We start from the raw sequence: 18,426 nt of genomic DNA, 5'->3' as shown, positions 1-18,426 counted from the left end.
CACCCAGAAACACATGCAACAGTCCAGGCCATTCATCACTCACTCTGGGATTTATTAGTTAGGTCTGGAGCCGGGTGGGTGAGAGGTTAAATGAGGAGCATTGTGTTTGTGGTTATCAGCAGAGAGAGCCCAAAGTGGGTCCGTCTGCTAACACACACACAGACACACACAAACACACACACTGATAACACTAAAGCTCATAAACAGTCCCACACAAACATCGTGTGGAAAAAGGAGCTGTCTGCAGGCCAGCGAAACACTCAACATGAGCATACTTCTTAAGCACACTGAATGACCAAAGTACACACACTGACATGCTCACTCTTTGTCTAATACATGCCTATGTACACACACACACACACACACACACACACACACAAAAACTTGGTATAAATAGGGCCACAGCTAGCTAGCCGGATTGCCCAGGGGCACCGCACCATGTCTCATCACTGTAAGCTAATGTTGAACACAGCGCTGGAGTTTGGCGTAACTGCTGTCACTTTGGCTTCGGATCCAGGTTATGCGCTCGAAGCTCAAATAGGCCAGGTTCTGCGTTACGGGGTCACCGCTTCTACAAGAGGTGCACACTTTTTCAGGGACAAACACGGACCAACATGTGAGTGTTTCGGAGGCTTTTACTACTAACTGCCGCTTAAAAGGCTTTCTGCTGCGCTCAAGCCTTGAACATTCAGCTACAAAACCAAAAAGGAGTCGGAGTGTGTCTGTGTGTGTGGAGTGTGTGTAAGTGCTCTCTATCTCGCCAGCCTCAAATCCAAAGCAATTAGAGAGGCCAGATGGTGGGCTGGACTCACAGTAAATAGCTGTGCATCGACAGAAGACGCCTGCAACAAAAATGAACTGTGACAAGGAGCCAGGATGACACGCAGATACATGACGGCATCAAAGCACCAGGCAAACATCGAGGATGCGCTGCCATGACCGCCATAAACCAACTGTCACAGTTGTGGGGATGTTAACAGCACAGCTTGATTGTATTGTTTGATGGCAACACAGAGGGGGTACTTGTATGTAAAACAAAATAAGGCAGATGCACATACACGCATGAAAGCACACATTCATTCTCAAGCCAGAACCTTCATACACAAACCTACACACACACACACACACACACACACACACACACAAACATACACGACCAAACCAGTTTGGTTTAGTCAGAGTTCAAACAATGCAGCCTTTGAGAGGCGCGCCATTCACAGAGTTTCAGCTTGGCCTGCACATTCCCCAACTGAAAACACAAGCTGCCTCCCTCCAGGAAAACCACTGAAGCTGCAGCGCCACATTCCTGAGCTCTATCCTTTTCGGTGTGCGCGCCTGAGAGGTGTTGAGGCTCCACTGAATGTAATGGTTATATATAGTGTCCATGCAGCTTGAAATTAGTGAGAGCATGTGCGCTTTGTATCCTCCTTCATATGCTCGGTTAAGAAACGTGTCCTTTAAAACAACTACAGTCATCTCCTGCGTAGTTGTTACCAAGGTAGCAAGTTTACTTCAACCTACCATGGAAAAGTATAGGAATCAGAGAGACCGAGAGGTGGAGCTTGAGCCCACGACAATTGCAATGCACTTTTTGGCCTCTCCTATTCCTGTGCTCGATTTCATAAGCTTGTTATCACGACTCTGTTGACACACGCACACAGATTCATCACAACTGAAATGAGACAAACAGCCAGACCAGGAAATGAGAGTGAAAAAAACAAAACACATGGGCTGCAGTGTGAAGGATGGGTGACAAGAAACAGAGCGGCCACTTCATTTCCCGATCAATTAATCTATAAATCTAATCATTGAGAATCAATGATGGGCACTTCCATCCAATCTGCCACCTCACTCATCCAAGAGAACCTCAAGTGTTGAAGAGAAAGAGAAAAAGACAAACAGACTGGAACATTTCAAAAATCAAGAAATCTTTAATAGCAACCAAATACGAAAAAATATAGAAAGACACAACAAAATGGTGACAACAATTCTAATTCAGTTTTTTTTGTCTTCAAAAGTCCCAAATAAATGGTAAATAATATTACAAAAACAAAAACACAACTTTTACACAGAGCAGTTGATAATGAAAAAAGCACATTTTGGGGTAAGACTGTTTTGTTGTGTGTACAGTACATTTGTATAGAAGAAGCACATTTGCCAGTTTTGGCAGCAATCACAGCGCAGCAGTCAAGAATAAAGCACTCAGAAAACATAAATTATAAAGCACTGCAAAATAACAGAAATCGGAAGAAACTGTAATAGGGGAAAATAAATCCTTCATGCTTGCCGTCACTGAGAAATACACAAACGTGACACCATAAATTAGTAATATCTTTTTCTCTGCTACATATTTATATATTTATACTATGTACACAGGGAAGTTATTTTTTCTTCTTCTTTTATGCAAGTGAGATGTTAAGGCTTTGATTAGTCATCAAATGTTTGGATTAGAAGAAATTGCAACACTATGTGGCTTTCTGGGGAGAAAAGAATATTGTGGTTTTTTTACTACCTAACCTTGTGCTAGACCCGGGCCAGGATCAAGGATTTCTCTAAAAGCATTTTGTCTGACAAGCCTTACTTGGGTTCTCAGGTGGGTGGCAACGGTGTGCGTGCTGTATGCGTGCGTGCGTCTGAGGAGGCGGTCGTGGCGGCGAAGGTGGCTGAAGTGAGAGAAGTCTAAAACAACATTTTGGAGATGAGTAGGAAGTTGTGATGCTCTAAAAGCATCCAAAGGGATCCAGGAGGGGGAGCAGGTCATCGCAGTGGCATGTTTAGAAAAGCTGTAATCGTAGGGAACAAAAGTTGAACGGACAAACAGTTTCCTAAAAAGCCAGTTTCTTTGATACTGGGTGAAAGGTGTGCCCCTGAATGTGTAGTTGTCTCTGTTCTACACGGTCAATCAGGTGATTCTGGATCCGTTTTGACTATTTGGGGGAATAGAAAGCAGTGAAGCAAGGGACACATCATGCCGCGGCTCTTTCCACCGCAACAGGCCTTGGTATATGTCCTGACAGAGCCACTGAGCACGAAGAGGAGGAGAAAGAAGTGTGTGTTTGTGTGTGTGCAGCTATGCAAGTACATTTGTGTGGGTTTATGTCAGGAGATGGCAGACTTGTCAGGTATGAGGTGTCTCCTGCACAGTTTGGCTGTGGGAGTGAGCATAATGAGAGTGACTGAGGTGTGTTTGTGTGTGGGCGAATGTTTCTCTGCATTCCGCGTATATAGGAGTGCGTCGTCAAATTGCACGGTAAAATCTTCAGTATAGCAGTTTTATCACGGTGGCGACTTAGGTTACAGCCCCAATGGCAGCGAGAGATAACCTGAAGATACCCCCAGCCATCACGAAAATACTGACAATACTATACACACATGCGCACAGAGAGCTGACTCAACACAGATCAATGCCTGTGTGGTTACGATCCACCTGATGAATTATGACAATTGTGGGTATTTTTGCTTTGTGCAGGGTGAGTGTCGTGACGGGGAAAGGGGAAGCCAATTGTGCAAAACAAACATTGTGTGCTTATTATGTGGAAAAGCAGGCAATGCTAACAAAAACATTATACAAGTCTAATTATTTTTTCCCACCGATACAAATCGACTCTTTAGGCAAACTCAGCTCAGTCTGTCCAGCATGTTGAAACATCCAAACCACCGAGGTATTCATTAGATTAAAAATTACATTCTGAATGCCATCCGAGACATTTGAACTTTAGGCTTAGCCGACCCGAAACATCTTCCACTGTACTTCCACAACACTGGCAACACTGGCTCCATCGATCTGATATTTACATTGTCATAAATATCCACATTTTCACAAGAAAAATAAAGATGCTTACATATATAGTACACAGATACCTCACACCAAAATGTACATACAACAGTTTTGTCGCTATTTTGACCCCAAATACCAAGGATTTTATATTACTCATATTTATTTTCGTTGCGGTGACACACACGAGTGCAAAAATATGTAAAAGCATTTTTTTTATTATTTTGAGTGGTTGTGACAAATCAGCTGTGTTCAGTAAAATTACTGTACCCCAGGTTGACAGGAGTCACATTTCTGTATAAGCTAAGGCCATTAGACAATAATCCTATTCAACACGCTGGCTTACAATATTCTAGACGGTGCTCAAACACTGAAAGCCGTCCGTTTCTGTCAACTGCCTCCTGTGTCTATCTCTTACTCTCTCTCTCTGCCTCTTTAAAAGGTTAAAAGCCATCACAATGGTAAACTAGCATTGCCTCGCCTTATACAGATACTTTTTTCTGTATGTGAGTGTTTCTCACCTCTATAGCCCAAGGTTAAAAACAGATGTGAGAGGAAATGCAGGCAAGCGCAATCACCCTTGCTCTTGGCAATGGGTCTCCCTGCATTTGACCTCATGACCTGCAGCGAACTGCAACCCAGATCTTTGCTGGGTCTTACAAGAGGGCAGTACAGTCATCGAGAGCTGCACTCATCCGATTCCCAGTGGGTCAAGAGAGGGTGGGGGGAGTTGATTAGAAGCCCAGGAAAAGCATGATTAGTGGAGCTACAGCAGGACTTCTCTCACAGATTGTCCATCACAGTCATCCAGTGCCTACATGGATACTGTGACGCATACAAACACGGGCAGTAACCACGCATGTTTGCCTGAGCAGGCCTCCGGTGGCTCGTTAGAAGGATAAATTAACAGTCAGGAAACAATCACCCTTAAAGCTGCATCATAAAAGGGCCATTTCACTGCTTACTGCCCGTTCGTCAATATGACTCTTGGAGCTCCGCTTGGACCTTTTAAGTCTCCCGATCAATTTACTGCATTTAACACCATCTCCTAATGGAAAGAAATATCACATGCATCTAATAGAAAATCTATCTAACCTAACCACTTAGGGGGGGTGAGCTTATGTTAAATCCAGCCATTTACTGACATGTAGGAGGAGACAGTAGCGTCCGTGTGGTGTAGTGTAGTGAGCATGACCACTGCAGGTGGATTCGTCAGGCCCGGCATGTCAGAGCAAACATGGATGGAATAGAGTAAGTAGGGCGTTTGACAAATTAGGAGCAGTAAAATATCCCACTGCTCTCTGTGGCCCTGACCTCGACACTACCGGATAAATCATAAACTCCCCATAAACACTGGAAGAGAGGGATGAAGAGAGAGCGAGAGAAGGAGGAATGATGGCGAGATAGAGGTGGGAGGGGGATCGCCACGTCATAAACGATAAGTGGTGGCAATCTGTTGGTCCCAGCTAAGCGAGCGACTTCACGGCTCATTACCAATCAAGCTCCTCCTGTCAGGAGTGCTCTGAAGAGACCGGGATGAGGAGGAAGAGAAAAGAACAGACATGCTCCTCTCTAGGCCTCCTGCATCCCTCTCTCTCCCTCCCTTGACCCTGTCAGGTTGACTATACCTCACTCCCTCATCTCTTGCTTACCATCTCTTACCTCCAGGCACAGGACAAAAGTTTGCATGTGAATACCTTTGTTGTGCAAACTTTCTTTGTTAAATTCAGACGCTCTGGTATATGTGCAGCAAATAAGGACCTAGAGTTTTTTTGTTTTTTTTATGTCGTTAAGTCAAGCGTGTCTACTGTTGCTGATGGTTTGCAGAGAAGTTTGAGAGGAAGGCAGAGAGAGTGGAAATGAATGCTCACCAGTAGACTGGAGCAAATACTTTGTTCTCTTCTCTAAATCACCTGCAGGCTACAGTCAATACCTTTAACACCTTCCTCCCCACCCATCACTAGCTACTAACTACCCATGAGCTGTCACAGCCCATTGCATTACCAAAACAAAAGGTTTCCCACAGGAGATAGCAGGGAAGACGCAACTGCTTGACAACCCCTTCCACTTTACAGTTTTGGTGAAGATAAGAGTGAATATGCAAGTGAGTTGCCGCCTTTATAGCCAAGTTTGTATCATGATTCCATTATTCTACTCCCACACTACACAGTTTCTCCGTTTTAGTCTGTCTGTCTGTCAAGATTCCTTGTCAAGGTCCCAGTGATAGCGATAGCATGAGCAGAAGCAGTGTGAGACAAGTTGTTTCTTTTCTCCGTTTGATTTTTAGTTCTTTGGGACCAGATAACAGAAATCCTCTTTTCCGAATATCCCTCCACACACTCCTGTTCATTCAGTCCATTCTGGGGCTGCACTGTGATTAATAGTAGGCTATGTTTCAAATAAATTTTCAAAAATAAAAGTGGTATTATTTTCTTTTCTCTCCATCAGACAGGGATGAGACCCTGGAGCCACAAAATCCTTGGGAGGAATCCTCCATCCCTCCTTTTTCTCCTCCTCCTTTCCTCCTCTCCTCCTCCTCTATACGTAAACAGCAGTCCGTGAGATGACGGAGCCATCCCGCTGGGACTCCATGTCATCATCCATGTAATCTCCAATCATATCATCCTGGTCATGCGGTGGGCGAAGCTGAAGGATGGGGGCCCCTCCTCCAGTGAAGTGGTCATACCTCTCGTCCTCCTCTAGCTCATCAAACTTCCTCCTTTCCACGTCATCCAATTCATTGCTCAGCAGGATATCTTGGGCGGTGGGTGTAGTGGCAACAACTTCAGGCCGACCCCCAATGGTGAGCGGCTGGTGGTGGTTGTTTTTCTCTCCGAGGCCCTGGTGGGGTGAGCTCTCGTCGTAATTGTATATGGGGCCGTTGTTGTTGCCGCCTCCGACGCCACCGCCTGCGCCTCCGCCCGTGCCGTTCTTGCTGGCCTTCTTGCCGCCGCCAAATATGCGCGTCTTCATGTCACTGCCGCCATTGGCGCGGTAACCCTGCTGTTGCCTGCGGCTGCGGGTGACAAGCACGGCGATGAGAGCGGTGACCAAAAGGAGGGCCAGCAGGGAGCCGATCACAGCGCCTGCCACCACGCCGGCATTGGATGGGTTCACTGAGGGCTCTGTAGGAGGGAGGGAGAGGCAGGGAGGGAGAAAAAGGAAGAAAGGAATATGGGTGAGAAAAGCGAAAAAAAAGAGAACAGTGTGAAACATGGAGAGGGCAGGGAGGGAATAGAGACAGCATAAAGAGGAAAAAGGAAGAAAGGGTAATGTCGAGGAAAAACGAGAAAGGTAGGAGTTGGAGGATGTCAGTTGTGCTGATCTGAATTGTATTCAGTGAAGTGTGTAAGAGTGCTGAGGTGTCAGTAGAGTCAAAAGTGTGTGTATGTGTGCGCTGAGCCTCTTCCTACACTGACATTTCCTCCTCTCCCTCAGAGCTGCTCCTGTCCCAATTCCCACAGCCACGTCACGATAACGACGCAACCGCGTCTCCCTGTGTTGCCCTTCAACGGCCGTGGTCCATCCAAGGCTCACCACAAATCACAAGGCAAGACAAGGCAAGGGGGGAGGGCGGGCGCAAGCCACACACATACACTTTCTGGAGGAGCAGGGAATGGCAGGGGCAAAACAGGTGGAGGCCATGCAGCGGAGGAGGATAATGATGGATTGAGGAGTGGATGGTGGGAATTAGAAGAGGAGGAGGAGGAGGAGGTGGAGGTGGCGGCAAAGTGAGTAAGTGACAAAGTGACTCTGCTCAATGCTAATGGCTTCCAGGAACAGTTGTCATTCCACAGAGGGAAACTTTGGCAAACCCTCTCCCCAAAAGGCGCTGCGCCAGTTAGCTTTATTAGTTTAGTCACTACTGCCATGGTACACATTGCATGCACAAGAAAAAAAAGCCATTTTAAGTTAATTTTGAATTAAACAAGGGCTTTCACAGGAACTAGATATAAGGGACTAGGGTATAAGCAAAGCTAGCCTCCACAGTCAATGCACATTATTTCTGTCTGTGTATCAAAACTCAGAGTAAGGTACAGTACTCGTGTCTAAATCAGGGTTGTGAACACATCCTATACGACTTGTCCACAATATAGTGCTCCTACTCTGAACTCCCACAACTTCCCACTGCAGTGATATTAGTTCAATATTTCAAAGCAAGTATTTGAACAGCAAAAAGATACAACAAGTTTGCAGAGAAGTAAACCACCAGTTAACACTTAGGCTTGGTATCGTTTAAAATGATTGGATTTACCGTGGCAATAACACGCCTACGTTTTGGTACCACAAACACCTAAATACTGTTTTCACTTCATTCCTTACTTTGAAGGAATGTTTTTCTAAAATCACAATCAGCCTATTTAAATGCAATAGTTGTGTTCGCAGACATACAACCTAAAAAATATATACAAGTGTAAAAAAATCAAAAAAGTTATGAAACCTGATTTAATGAGAAAGTATTGACTCATAATTAAGCAAACCAGCTTTCAGTACTTTCCATGGACACATTTCAGTCATTGCTCAAAAAGTATTGAGGTTTGAAAACAGGCAAGTTAAGACACGCCGAGCGAGAAAAGCCTTGAGCAGAACCATGACAGTGTTACTGCTTTGCACAGGCTTTTGGGGGCCATGAGTTCAGGGCTCTAAGTGCTTTCTGGGACTATGACAACTCCCCGCAGACCCTGTGACCGTTTCCCCCATGTGGTCATCATCTATAACTCAGTGGGCAGGGAGTATGCCACTAACACTGCCGGAGTTAAGGGTCAGCTCCACTCATGCTGTACGCATTCACTGTACTGTGAAGCACTTTGAACCAACATGTTCTCCAAATCACAGACAAGGAAATATGTACAAGTAATAACTTGTATAGTGAGGAGAAGTACTTCGGTGTGATGGATATACAGCTCAGACCGTATTCCAAAAGCCTTCAGAGCTTCAAAAGCTACATTTCATACAAGGGAATATTGATGGCAGAATGTATACTATTCCTACTTGTCCAGGGTTCAAAGTATTCAAGTTTAAGTTTAAGGAGGATTTTGTTTTTGTACGAATACATGTGCTTAATCATTTTTAGTTATTGTTCTTGTTTTTTCAGTTTGGACTATTTTCAATAACCCAGACGCAATAAGCAAAATCATTTAATTTTACTACACATTGATGCAAAAATACTATTCTCACGGAAAAAAAGTGTTTTTATCATCAATAATTTTGAAGTGTTCCTGCTTCTTTCAGGTTTGAGCGCATAAGCTACACAATAAAATAAAGAACGTTTTTGCTAAGCTGAACATCCTTTCCACTCTGTGCACTTTCACTAGCCGCTGCACAGGATTAAACAGCAGACGCCGCAGTTGAAATCCCTGCCGAAATTTGAAAAGAAGTGAAACAGCCCGATTCTTATTGTCGTTTCCTTTTGCAATCCATCAGAAGCTGGCCCCTCGTGTTAAGTGTACAGAGAGTTGACAGAATTACTCTTGTAATACTGATCCTTGTCAAAAGAAGAAGTGGTCGTCTACACCTGTGCCCCGCTCTACTCATCCTCTTTATTTCAGCCTCTCATCTCCTCCACGGACCCTTTCTCCATCTCTGCCTCCACTCCACCAGCTGTCTCCTGCATACTTTTTTTTGTGTCCCCGAAATTCAATTCTACCTGCCATCTTACGTTTGTATTTCACACGTATGCCCTGGGGGGGATGATTTCATGTGGGTATACTTTTCTCTTTCTTTCAATTTTTCCCAGTCGCCTCCCCAAGCACACGATCTCCCTCTCCTCCTATTTTCCCGCGAGCAGTGCTAAACATTCCTGTTCACACACATGAGAGCGAGAGCTAGCCCTCAGTGTCCACTTGTAACAGGAACACAAGAAATGCATTATCACCCCGGGCTCTGTGGCTCTCTGGCACAGGCAACGTGGCAATAATCTCTGTGCAAACTTGGAGCCGGATGCTGCCACACATTGCTGTCTCATCAAAGGGAATTACGCTGAAAATGAAATGCAAATGCCCCCTAAATTCCTCTCATCCAATTATTTTTAATGCGTCGATCAAGTCAGTTCTTAAGTGTCTCTGTCTATTCCGTATATGTCTCTGCTGGTGATTTAAAATCCGTTAGTGGGTGATAATTCATGTTTTATTCTCCCCTTCTAAAGACCACGCTTAAAAGATTCAGGAGATAGATGTAAAAGAAGCCACTCCAGGCTCCCAGTACAGGCCCACTACAGACCTAGACACATCCCAACAAAGCACCAAAGGAATTTATTTCAGAGGGTGAGGAGAGGACATCTTCTAAACACATGCTGCTGGATGAGCCAGCAGAAAAACCTGCAATATGCATGCTGTGTGGCCAACAAGGGTGGGGGAAATATAAAACACAAACATGCAGAACTACAGTACCCCACCATTTCCATTCACACACACACCAACCATACTGCGGAAGCCCAAATAAAATGCTCCTTATGTAGTCATGTCCAGCACGACCGTAAGCTCCAAGTGACCGCAAGTAATGAAAGAGATGGAGCGAAAGTAACGTCTGCAGCCTCTCAAAAACATGCATGCGCGCGCACGCACACACACACACACGCACACACACACACACACACACACAACTGGGCTGCACCTAGAGCATAGCTTAGTAGTATTCTCCATCAGCATGTTAACTTATTGAAGAGAGCTGTGAGTGTGTGCTAATGAGGGGTGGGCAGAGGGCCAGTAGCAGGCTGGAGGGAGACTTGGCTCCATCAGACCTGTTCCCCAGCCGTTTTCGCATGGTCGGAGACACACACTGACAGACAGACAGACAGATACAAGCAGACACACACACACACACACACACACACACACACACACACACACACAGACACCCCCACACACACACACCCAAACCCAGTGGAGGAAATTGTCCAAGCCCTTTGCTCTTGAACTGCCTTCTGAGATGAGTTTGAAAATGGGAGACACAAGAACCCTGGTGAGAGGAGACTGGAATGGAGGGATAGATGAAGAGATGGGGACTACTAAACTGTAATTAAGGAATAGCTACTGGTTTTAAAGAGTGAAGCTTAAAGAGGGGGAGATAGCACAGGCATGAGCAGGAGACAGAGAGAGAGAGAGAGAATGCTGGAGGCTGCAGTCTCTCCTCTGAGCGGGGAGATCAGCGGCAGACTTGCGGAGGCTGAAAGACAACCTGTGAGAGATAAGGAGGATGAGGAGAGAGCATATGCTAACTGTGAGGATGAGAGATGCAATGAAAAGAGCAAACTGCAGCAAAAGATAGCGAGCGCGAGATAAATCGAAAGAAAGCGGAGAGGAGAACAGGGGTAGACTACTTCTGTGTGTGTGAGTAAGCAGCATGGATCGAAGATGAGGAGGTGAGGAGATGACATCCATCCCTCTCTGTCTCCGAGGGCACAGGACAAGGCTGAGGGCAGAGGATTTGGGCAAACACCCAGACCGAAACACACAAGTGTGTAGATGTATGTGTGTCAGCAGCTGTGGGGTAGAGAGGAGTGGGGAGGGGAGGGGGGACCTGCTATGTAGCAGGTGCTGGCCATTTCACGCCTGTCGGCCCCTCTTAGCCCTGTTTGTCTACACACATTCACATTAGCCTCTACAGGTCTGCATCGCTATCCCATCTGGAGTCATTTCGCATCTTTCTCTTGTTCCGTTTCGACAATCATCCACTCCAACCAACACAAACTCAATTCGGAACACTTCTTGCCATCTCTCTGGCTTTAACAAAACCTTCTTAACGCTGACACTTGCTGGTTGCCTCAGTCACCTCTTAACTGCCGGCAAATTTAGCTCACATCTAATCCTCCTCCTCCTCCTCTGCCAGTGAGTAAGAGAGTAGTGGGAAGGAGGGAGGAGGTGATCGGCCAAGTGTGCGCAAGAGGAGATGGAGGTGGGAGATGACGGGACAAGGAAACTGTGGGAAGTTCAACACTGGAAGAGACAAGAGAAACAAAAAAAGGAGAGAAGAAGAAGAAAAAAAAGGAGAAAGTGGGATGAAGAATGGGAGTGAAAACGTAGGACAAAACACAGAAGAAGGGAGCGGATGGTGGAATGAAGAGAGAAGCAGCCAGGAGCTGAAGCAGCAAAGGGTGACTGATCCGCTCTGAGAGGCTTGGAGACAGACAGACACACACGCAATGCTGAAAGATAGTGGAGGCCAATAGCAGTGGAGATGGGATGCAGTGGCACAAGATTCCCATGGGAGTTTTAAATGCCGTCAGCATCTGCTCTCTCCCTCTATCTCTCAATGTGAGGCGAGCATGCTGGCACAGATTTATCCCAGTGCACGTTCTCTGGCTTTTTAGTCAAAAAGCAGCCACCTCTATCTTCCTCCCTCTGCTTCCTCGATCATTGTATCTTCCCTGCTTGTTGCTTGTAATACACAGCAGGAGATGGTGACATCCTTTGTGCTACAGAAGCCAGTTACGCTACTGTGCAGCAGTACAGAATGGCCCCAGAGGAGTAGTGATGCATGCTGTGGCACCATAAGGAGCCAAGGGACTTAAAGAAAGATGGGGGGTGAGAGAGAAAGACAGGAGAAAAAAAATAATGAAATAAGACTGAGACCGAGCAAGAGAACTAGAAAAAAAGAGGAAAGAAAAAATGAGGGCATGAAGTAGCTGGGTTTCTCTTAAACTGGAACTACCCGAGAAGCACACTTTACTTTACCTACCTACCTGCCTACCTCCCCCCACAAACCCCAACCTTCCACGATTTACCCCCATGTCAGCAGAAAATAACTTCCAGTGAAGTGCAGGCAGAAAAGTGGATGGGATGTATTTTGTATGAAGATCAATGCAGGAGTGAACCTTGTTGAGGGGTAGAACAAACTACACAGCACACAGACAGATGCATACACCTAAATACAAACATAACACATCTCAAATAAGAACCTGCAGACACACACACACACACACACACACACACACACACACACACACACACACGCACGGTGTATCAGCGCTCATCTCGTATCCCAAGGCAACACTGAAATCCACTTCATTTCAAAGTCAACAGTGTCACCAAGAGTCAAATATATCACTTTTAGAGTCGCTGACACTAATGAACGCACTCATTTGCTTTGCTTCAGTCTCTTTAGTCATTAGTGACAGCCATAGGTACTGCTGACAAGCTATTTAGTAGCTATTGTGATCGTGACTTTTGGGGGCGGACTGCTCGCTCTCATTTTAGAAAGATAAAAGGAAAAGCAGAAATATCATCTTTTCTATGTGCACCGCTCACAATGTGATCTATCACCAAAGATCTTGTGAAAAAGCGCTTTGTAAATGCCATGTGATGTACAAAGCCGAAGGACAGAACTTGAGTACCACTGAGTCAGAGAAACTTTGATAATTCCATTTTATTGAGCGCATGCAAAGAGACGGAAATGTGACATGCATTCCTAATAGGACATAGAGGAAGAGATATTAAAAGTTTAAAGGGAAAACCAAAACACACACAAAAACACACACACAGCAGCTGGACCCTCTAGCCCTACACTACACACCTAAGACAGTCCTCAGCACAGAGAATGTGTGTGTGTTCATTTGAGGCAGAATGAGGCGTGTATCCCTGAGGAAAACATTCGAGCATCGCACATCAGGAAATGTGTATCATGTGTGATGAAAGTGCACTTGGTTCCAGTCGATCAGCTGAGATTATATGAATGTTTTCATATTCAAGCCAGGGGAAGGTTGAGATGATAAACGAGACCCATGCGAGCCACAAATGTGTTTTTCATTTCACTCCTGAAACGTTGACCGCTTTACTGAAACATTGACTGTGTCTAATTCATCTGTGTGGCAGGACGTTAGCAACTTACACCAATGGGTGGATTTGTGATCTTGAGTGATTTTAATGGTCAGTCTTCAAATCACACAGAAGTGCACAAAAAGAACACTTTTATTACTCGTGTCTCGTGACGAGCACACATTGTTGTACTTAAAATCAGGTTGAAGTGCATTTCTAATTGTTATCTGGCCTCAATATTGAGCAGTGTTTATGCACATGCTATGTATATACTTGCATATTGACACGTTTGCGTGTGTGCCTGTTTGTGTCCTCAAACTCACCTCTAACAATGACCGTGACCTGGTCCTTGCCGGTCCCGATGCGGTTCCTGACCTCGCAGACAAAAGTGGTGTTGACAGCATCGTCCACCTTCAGGACCTTCAGCACGTTGTCTGTGATCTGCACCGTGTCTGGCTTCTCTCCCGACATCCTGCAGGGACATGAGCATACAGGCATGAGGAGAACAAAAAGAGAGAGAAGGCCAGAAAAAGAAAAAGGGAATAGGATTGTGGTTTGTTCAACTTTGGGCACATTGAGACCTACGTGCATTTATAGAAATGAGCTGTATTGAGCCACGTCATCAAATTTCACTAATCTTGATCGGCAGTGCAAAACCAATCCTTCCTCAAAAGGCAATCCATTATCACTCAATGAAGGAAAATATGATGGGGGCATCAAAACTGTTGTATCTGGACCCAAAAACTCAGAATTTCCGTTTGTGTTGCTTTTTTTTTCTTCTTCAAATTTTGTCGGTTACGTTAATATCTGATAATATGGGGGGAAAAAAGGGGGAAAAAAGAGATCAGATTGTGCTTTTCATTATGCTAGGGTTAAATCTCGAGTCGCAGAGTCCATTATTAGAAATTATAAGGCTATCTCCATAATCAGAGCACAGAGTTGTAGTGGCAATAATAGAAAGCGCTGATTACAGCTCTGTGGACCTGGGAATGAAGAGCACGGAAGATTGAGAAGAAAAGAGATAAGAGAAAGGAAGAAACAATAGAAAACAGAAGAGCAAGACATAACAAAAGAAGATGATGGCTGTGTGGATACTCACGTCTTCCACTGGGTGGTCAATGGAGCAGGGTTTCCGTTAGCCTGGCAGGTGAGCACCACATTTGTACGACCCACATACCAATTATTATCATAACCCACTATTGTCACCCGAGGAATGTCTGAGGGAAATACAGGTGGATGGCAGAAGAGAGGAGAAAAAAACAAAACAGCAAAGAACTCAATTAGTCACTCGAAGTTTCATGTGAAAGTGCGAACAGCAAAGTAATTGAAGGAATAGACAGTGCTGTGTTGTGTGGTGTCTTACACTGAACAGCTAGCTTCAACGGGAAGCTCTCTGGTTTGACCTGGGTCCTGTGCGCCACCACACAGCTGAGGTCTTTCCCGTTGTCTGCTGCTGTGGGAATCATGCGGTACTCGCTGCTGACGGTCATGGTGTTGTCGACCCCTGGCTTCGACACCGTTGTTGCGTTGCCGTTGGCTGTGGTCACCCAGGTGATCTCGGCAGCGGGGCGGCCATCAGCAGACTCGCAGCGGGCCACAACAACCGGCTTATCGCCTGCCAGCACTGTGACGATGGAGGCCGAGTTCTGAGGCTTAGCTGATGGACGGATGGATTGATGCAAGGGCGAAGGGTGAAGAGAGAGAGAGGGGGACAGAATGGCAGAGAAGATTAAAGGATGTAGGAATAGATAAAACAGAAATAAGACAGCTGAGGGAAAGATAATGTGCACCATTATTGATAAACAATTTGAGTCGGCAGCCTGGCAAAAGCAAATTCAAAAACTCAAACCACTTTTGTCCCCCCCAATGACCCTTGCTCTTCTATTTATTTTCTGTCCAGAGCTCACATTCATAAACACTTACAAGCACCAGTCCAAAACACATCCAAACCCTAAATCTTCTTCCCATCTCTCCCTACATTTCTTTAATCTATTCCCCTCTATCCCTATCATGCGCCAGTGTTAACAAAACTATTTCCATGACCGGTCTAGTGCATTTCCATACACAAATTCTAAAATCACAACATGATCTCTGTCATCCCCCATCCTTCTACCTCCTTCCTCAATTTCCCTCCATGATAGGAGTGTAGGATCAGAGGAGAAGCGGCAGGACAGGAGCTGACAGCAGGCATGACAAGCAGCCAGATCAATACAGAGCCTTAGGGGAGGCCGGGATGCGTTGTGTGAAGAGAGCGTAGCAGAGGCGCTGGTGGCCAAAGTTAGACCAATGGTTCTATTGCATTAACAAGAACACAATTGATCTGACAATACCACTTAGAATAGCAATTAAGCAACGCTGGGCATGCTTTTAACCTGCATGCTACCTTTGGGGGAGGGAGATAGCTAGAGAGGTAGGCGGAGACGACTTTGCATATTACACATTACATATAAAATAACTATTACACCATAACAGCTTCAATGCACATTGATTAAGGAAGTCTAACTCTACTAGAGAGGCGGGCACCATGAGACACTCCGTTTTCCGTCGGGAAAAGCAATCGGCCCGTTCTCTTGTTTTAAATTACTTTGACTAATCAATCTATTCATGGTATAAAAGTCTTACAAAAGGTTTTTGCCAACTAAAGATCTTACAGAACAGGTTAGTCCGGGTTGTGTTGGCTTTGATTCCTTTGTACCCGACAAAGAGACAATTTAGGCATGAAATGTTGTACTTTTTTATTTTATAAGGGAGCAATGAACAATATTTCATGTCCTCGGAAGGCAGACCCCTGTACGTGTCTGTATGTCTTTAACCACGAGTGACTTTTTAACTGCAATGATTATATCTGTGTCCTCGTATTGTGTATATATATATATACACACACACACACACACACACACACACACACACATACAGATTATGTTTGTGACCAACCTAGCATGATCAGCTGTGTGATGCCTTGCTCGTTGCCTCTGGGGTAGGTGGCATACTCGCAGATGTACTTCCCCTCATCGGTCATCCTAACATTGCTTATCTCGATGGAGGGATTGGCGAGGTTTGGAGGACTGGGTGTGAAGCTGACTCTGCCCTTAACGGGCGAGTCGGGGTAGCTGGCCTCAAAGTTGGGGTGAAACACAGCGATGTTGATCCTTTCTCCGTCTTTAGGCTCGTAGATCCACGTGACCTGTGGTGGAGGGGGCACGGGGTCAGTGGTTAGGATGCATACAGTGACTCAGCAGCAGGCCTCATTGATCATGGCATTGATAAACAACCATGCAGAGCATTTGAAGACAGCATCCATTTTTCTGTAAACTCCACGGGGCAGTGTACACAGCGGCATCACAATCAAGGAATTGGAGCAGGTATGAATATGGATGCGACTCTTTCAGGAGGAGCACTTGCTCTCTCTCAGCTGCTCTTAGTGAAACCAAACAGAGTTGTGTACTTCCCACTTCATTGAGATGCAACTAAGAAGTCGTTCTATTACCATATTCAATCCCCTAAAGCAAAATGAAAGTTAGTATGGTTTGTTCGGAGTCATAAAATCTGATAAAAAATAAATTTAAAAAAACTATTACTAGCCTTGGGATACTTTGTTGGCTATGATTTGCTAGATTAAGATTTAAATGGGATAGGTAAGCAAGGCACAAGTATTATCCTCGTTTATTTTGGTTGCAACCAGTTGTTGTTATCCATCTGTGGGACTATGTTCCTCACACCCGCAGAATCAGGTTGATACATAATTAACAAATACTTTATTTTACAGCAAAATAGGCACATATATTACATTGTCTATTTGCTTAATGGTCAATGTGTTCGCTTCAATTGTAAAATCAAATTGTAGTCCTAAGCAATTTCAACAAATTGTACCATGTCTAGTCAGCACAATGAGCTGCAATTTCAAGCTCAAACAGACACTTTTATTAGAATTTCATCCCACAAACCAAGTTTAGAGCCTATATGAGTGCAGTTGTATAAAGAAGTAATCAAATCCTAACTGAAAAAAGAAAAACAGAGTCTATCAAGACTGTATCTGACCATTGTGAGCTGACTCCCAGCGGCATCGGTGAAGGCGCAGCGCAGGTTGACAGTTTGGCCAGGATACGACAACACTTCTGGCTCCACCTTCACCCGCTGACCGGACACTCCTAGAAGAAGTAGAGAAAGAGAGGGAGAAACATTAATGTCAATCCTTTTTCCCCAAATTGGCAGAGTAGACAAGGGAAGGGAGCAGAGGAATCGTGTTGCTACAAAGCCTGCTGATAAATGAGGACAGTGTGGTAGTGTCTGGTACAACAGAGGACAGCATTAGTGAACCCAGGCAAGTAGGCCAAGAGTCTGGTATCTCTCCATGGCTCTGTGTGTGTGTGTGTGTGTGTGTGTGTGTGTGTGTGTGTGTGTGTGTGTGTGTGTGTGTGTGTGTGTGTGTGTGTGTGTGTGTGTGTGTGTGCGTGCGCACAAAGTGGCTGAAAAAAAGAAGATATGTGGGTTTTTTTTTTAAAAAGAGGAAATCCAGTTCTCTTTTGCACATAGGTCATAAATCATCCAGAAGGTTTATGCTTTTCTGTAGCCTGCCATTTGCTGTGCCGACACATTCCTGTGTTACAGCAAAGAATGAAAATAAATATGCTTTTCTTAGTGCGTTGTGTCAGTTGGAGTGGGAAAAACCGAAAGAGGGAAGGAGCTTTAAAACTACAATCTGTCCACATTCATGTGTGTGTGACTGTGTGTGACTGTGTGTGTGTGAAATCCAGGTCTCTGTGAAAATATAATTACTTGTATGAGTAAGCGCGCATTAGTGTATGTCAGCAAGATGGCACCTGTTTTAAGTGAGAGTGGATTACCTGCGGATACACAACTTCAAATGTCTGCAGCCAGAGTCTGTGTGTTTAAGGGAAT

At 45.0% G+C, this 18,426-nt stretch overlaps 1 protein-coding gene across 2 annotated transcripts in view; it reads right to left on the bottom strand.

The window, feature by feature from the left end:
- si:ch73-22o12.1 (nectin-2) overlaps window positions 1-18,426 on the bottom strand; it is a 70,316-nt gene that overhangs the window by 25,809 nt on the left and 26,081 nt on the right. The window contains exons 3-8 of one of the 2 annotated variants that reach the window (XM_068569846.1): window positions 17,566-17,675; window positions 16,462-16,711; window positions 14,891-15,184; window positions 14,627-14,744; window positions 13,851-13,999; window positions 1,945-6,900 (exon numbers count right to left, since the gene is read on the bottom strand). In XM_068569846.1, coding sequence (XP_068425947.1) covers window positions 6,314-6,900; window positions 13,851-13,999; window positions 14,627-14,744; window positions 14,891-15,184; window positions 16,462-16,711; window positions 17,566-17,675 — 1,508 coding nt within the window. In that variant the 3' untranslated portion in view covers window positions 1,945-6,313. Of the gene's footprint in view, window positions 1-1,944; window positions 6,901-13,850; window positions 14,000-14,626; window positions 14,745-14,890; window positions 15,185-16,461; window positions 16,712-17,565; window positions 17,676-18,426 lie in introns of those variants that run through there. The other variant, XM_068569847.1, reaches the window with a different exon arrangement.

The sequence above is a fragment of the Clinocottus analis genome, unplaced genomic scaffold, assembly GCF_023055335.1.
Source record: "Clinocottus analis isolate CAN_PGR_092001 unplaced genomic scaffold, fCliAna1.0.p SCAF_9, whole genome shotgun sequence".
Classification (NCBI taxonomy): domain Eukaryota; kingdom Metazoa; phylum Chordata; class Actinopteri; order Perciformes; family Cottidae; genus Clinocottus; species Clinocottus analis.
This window is presented reverse-complemented; position numbering and strand designations above follow the sequence as displayed.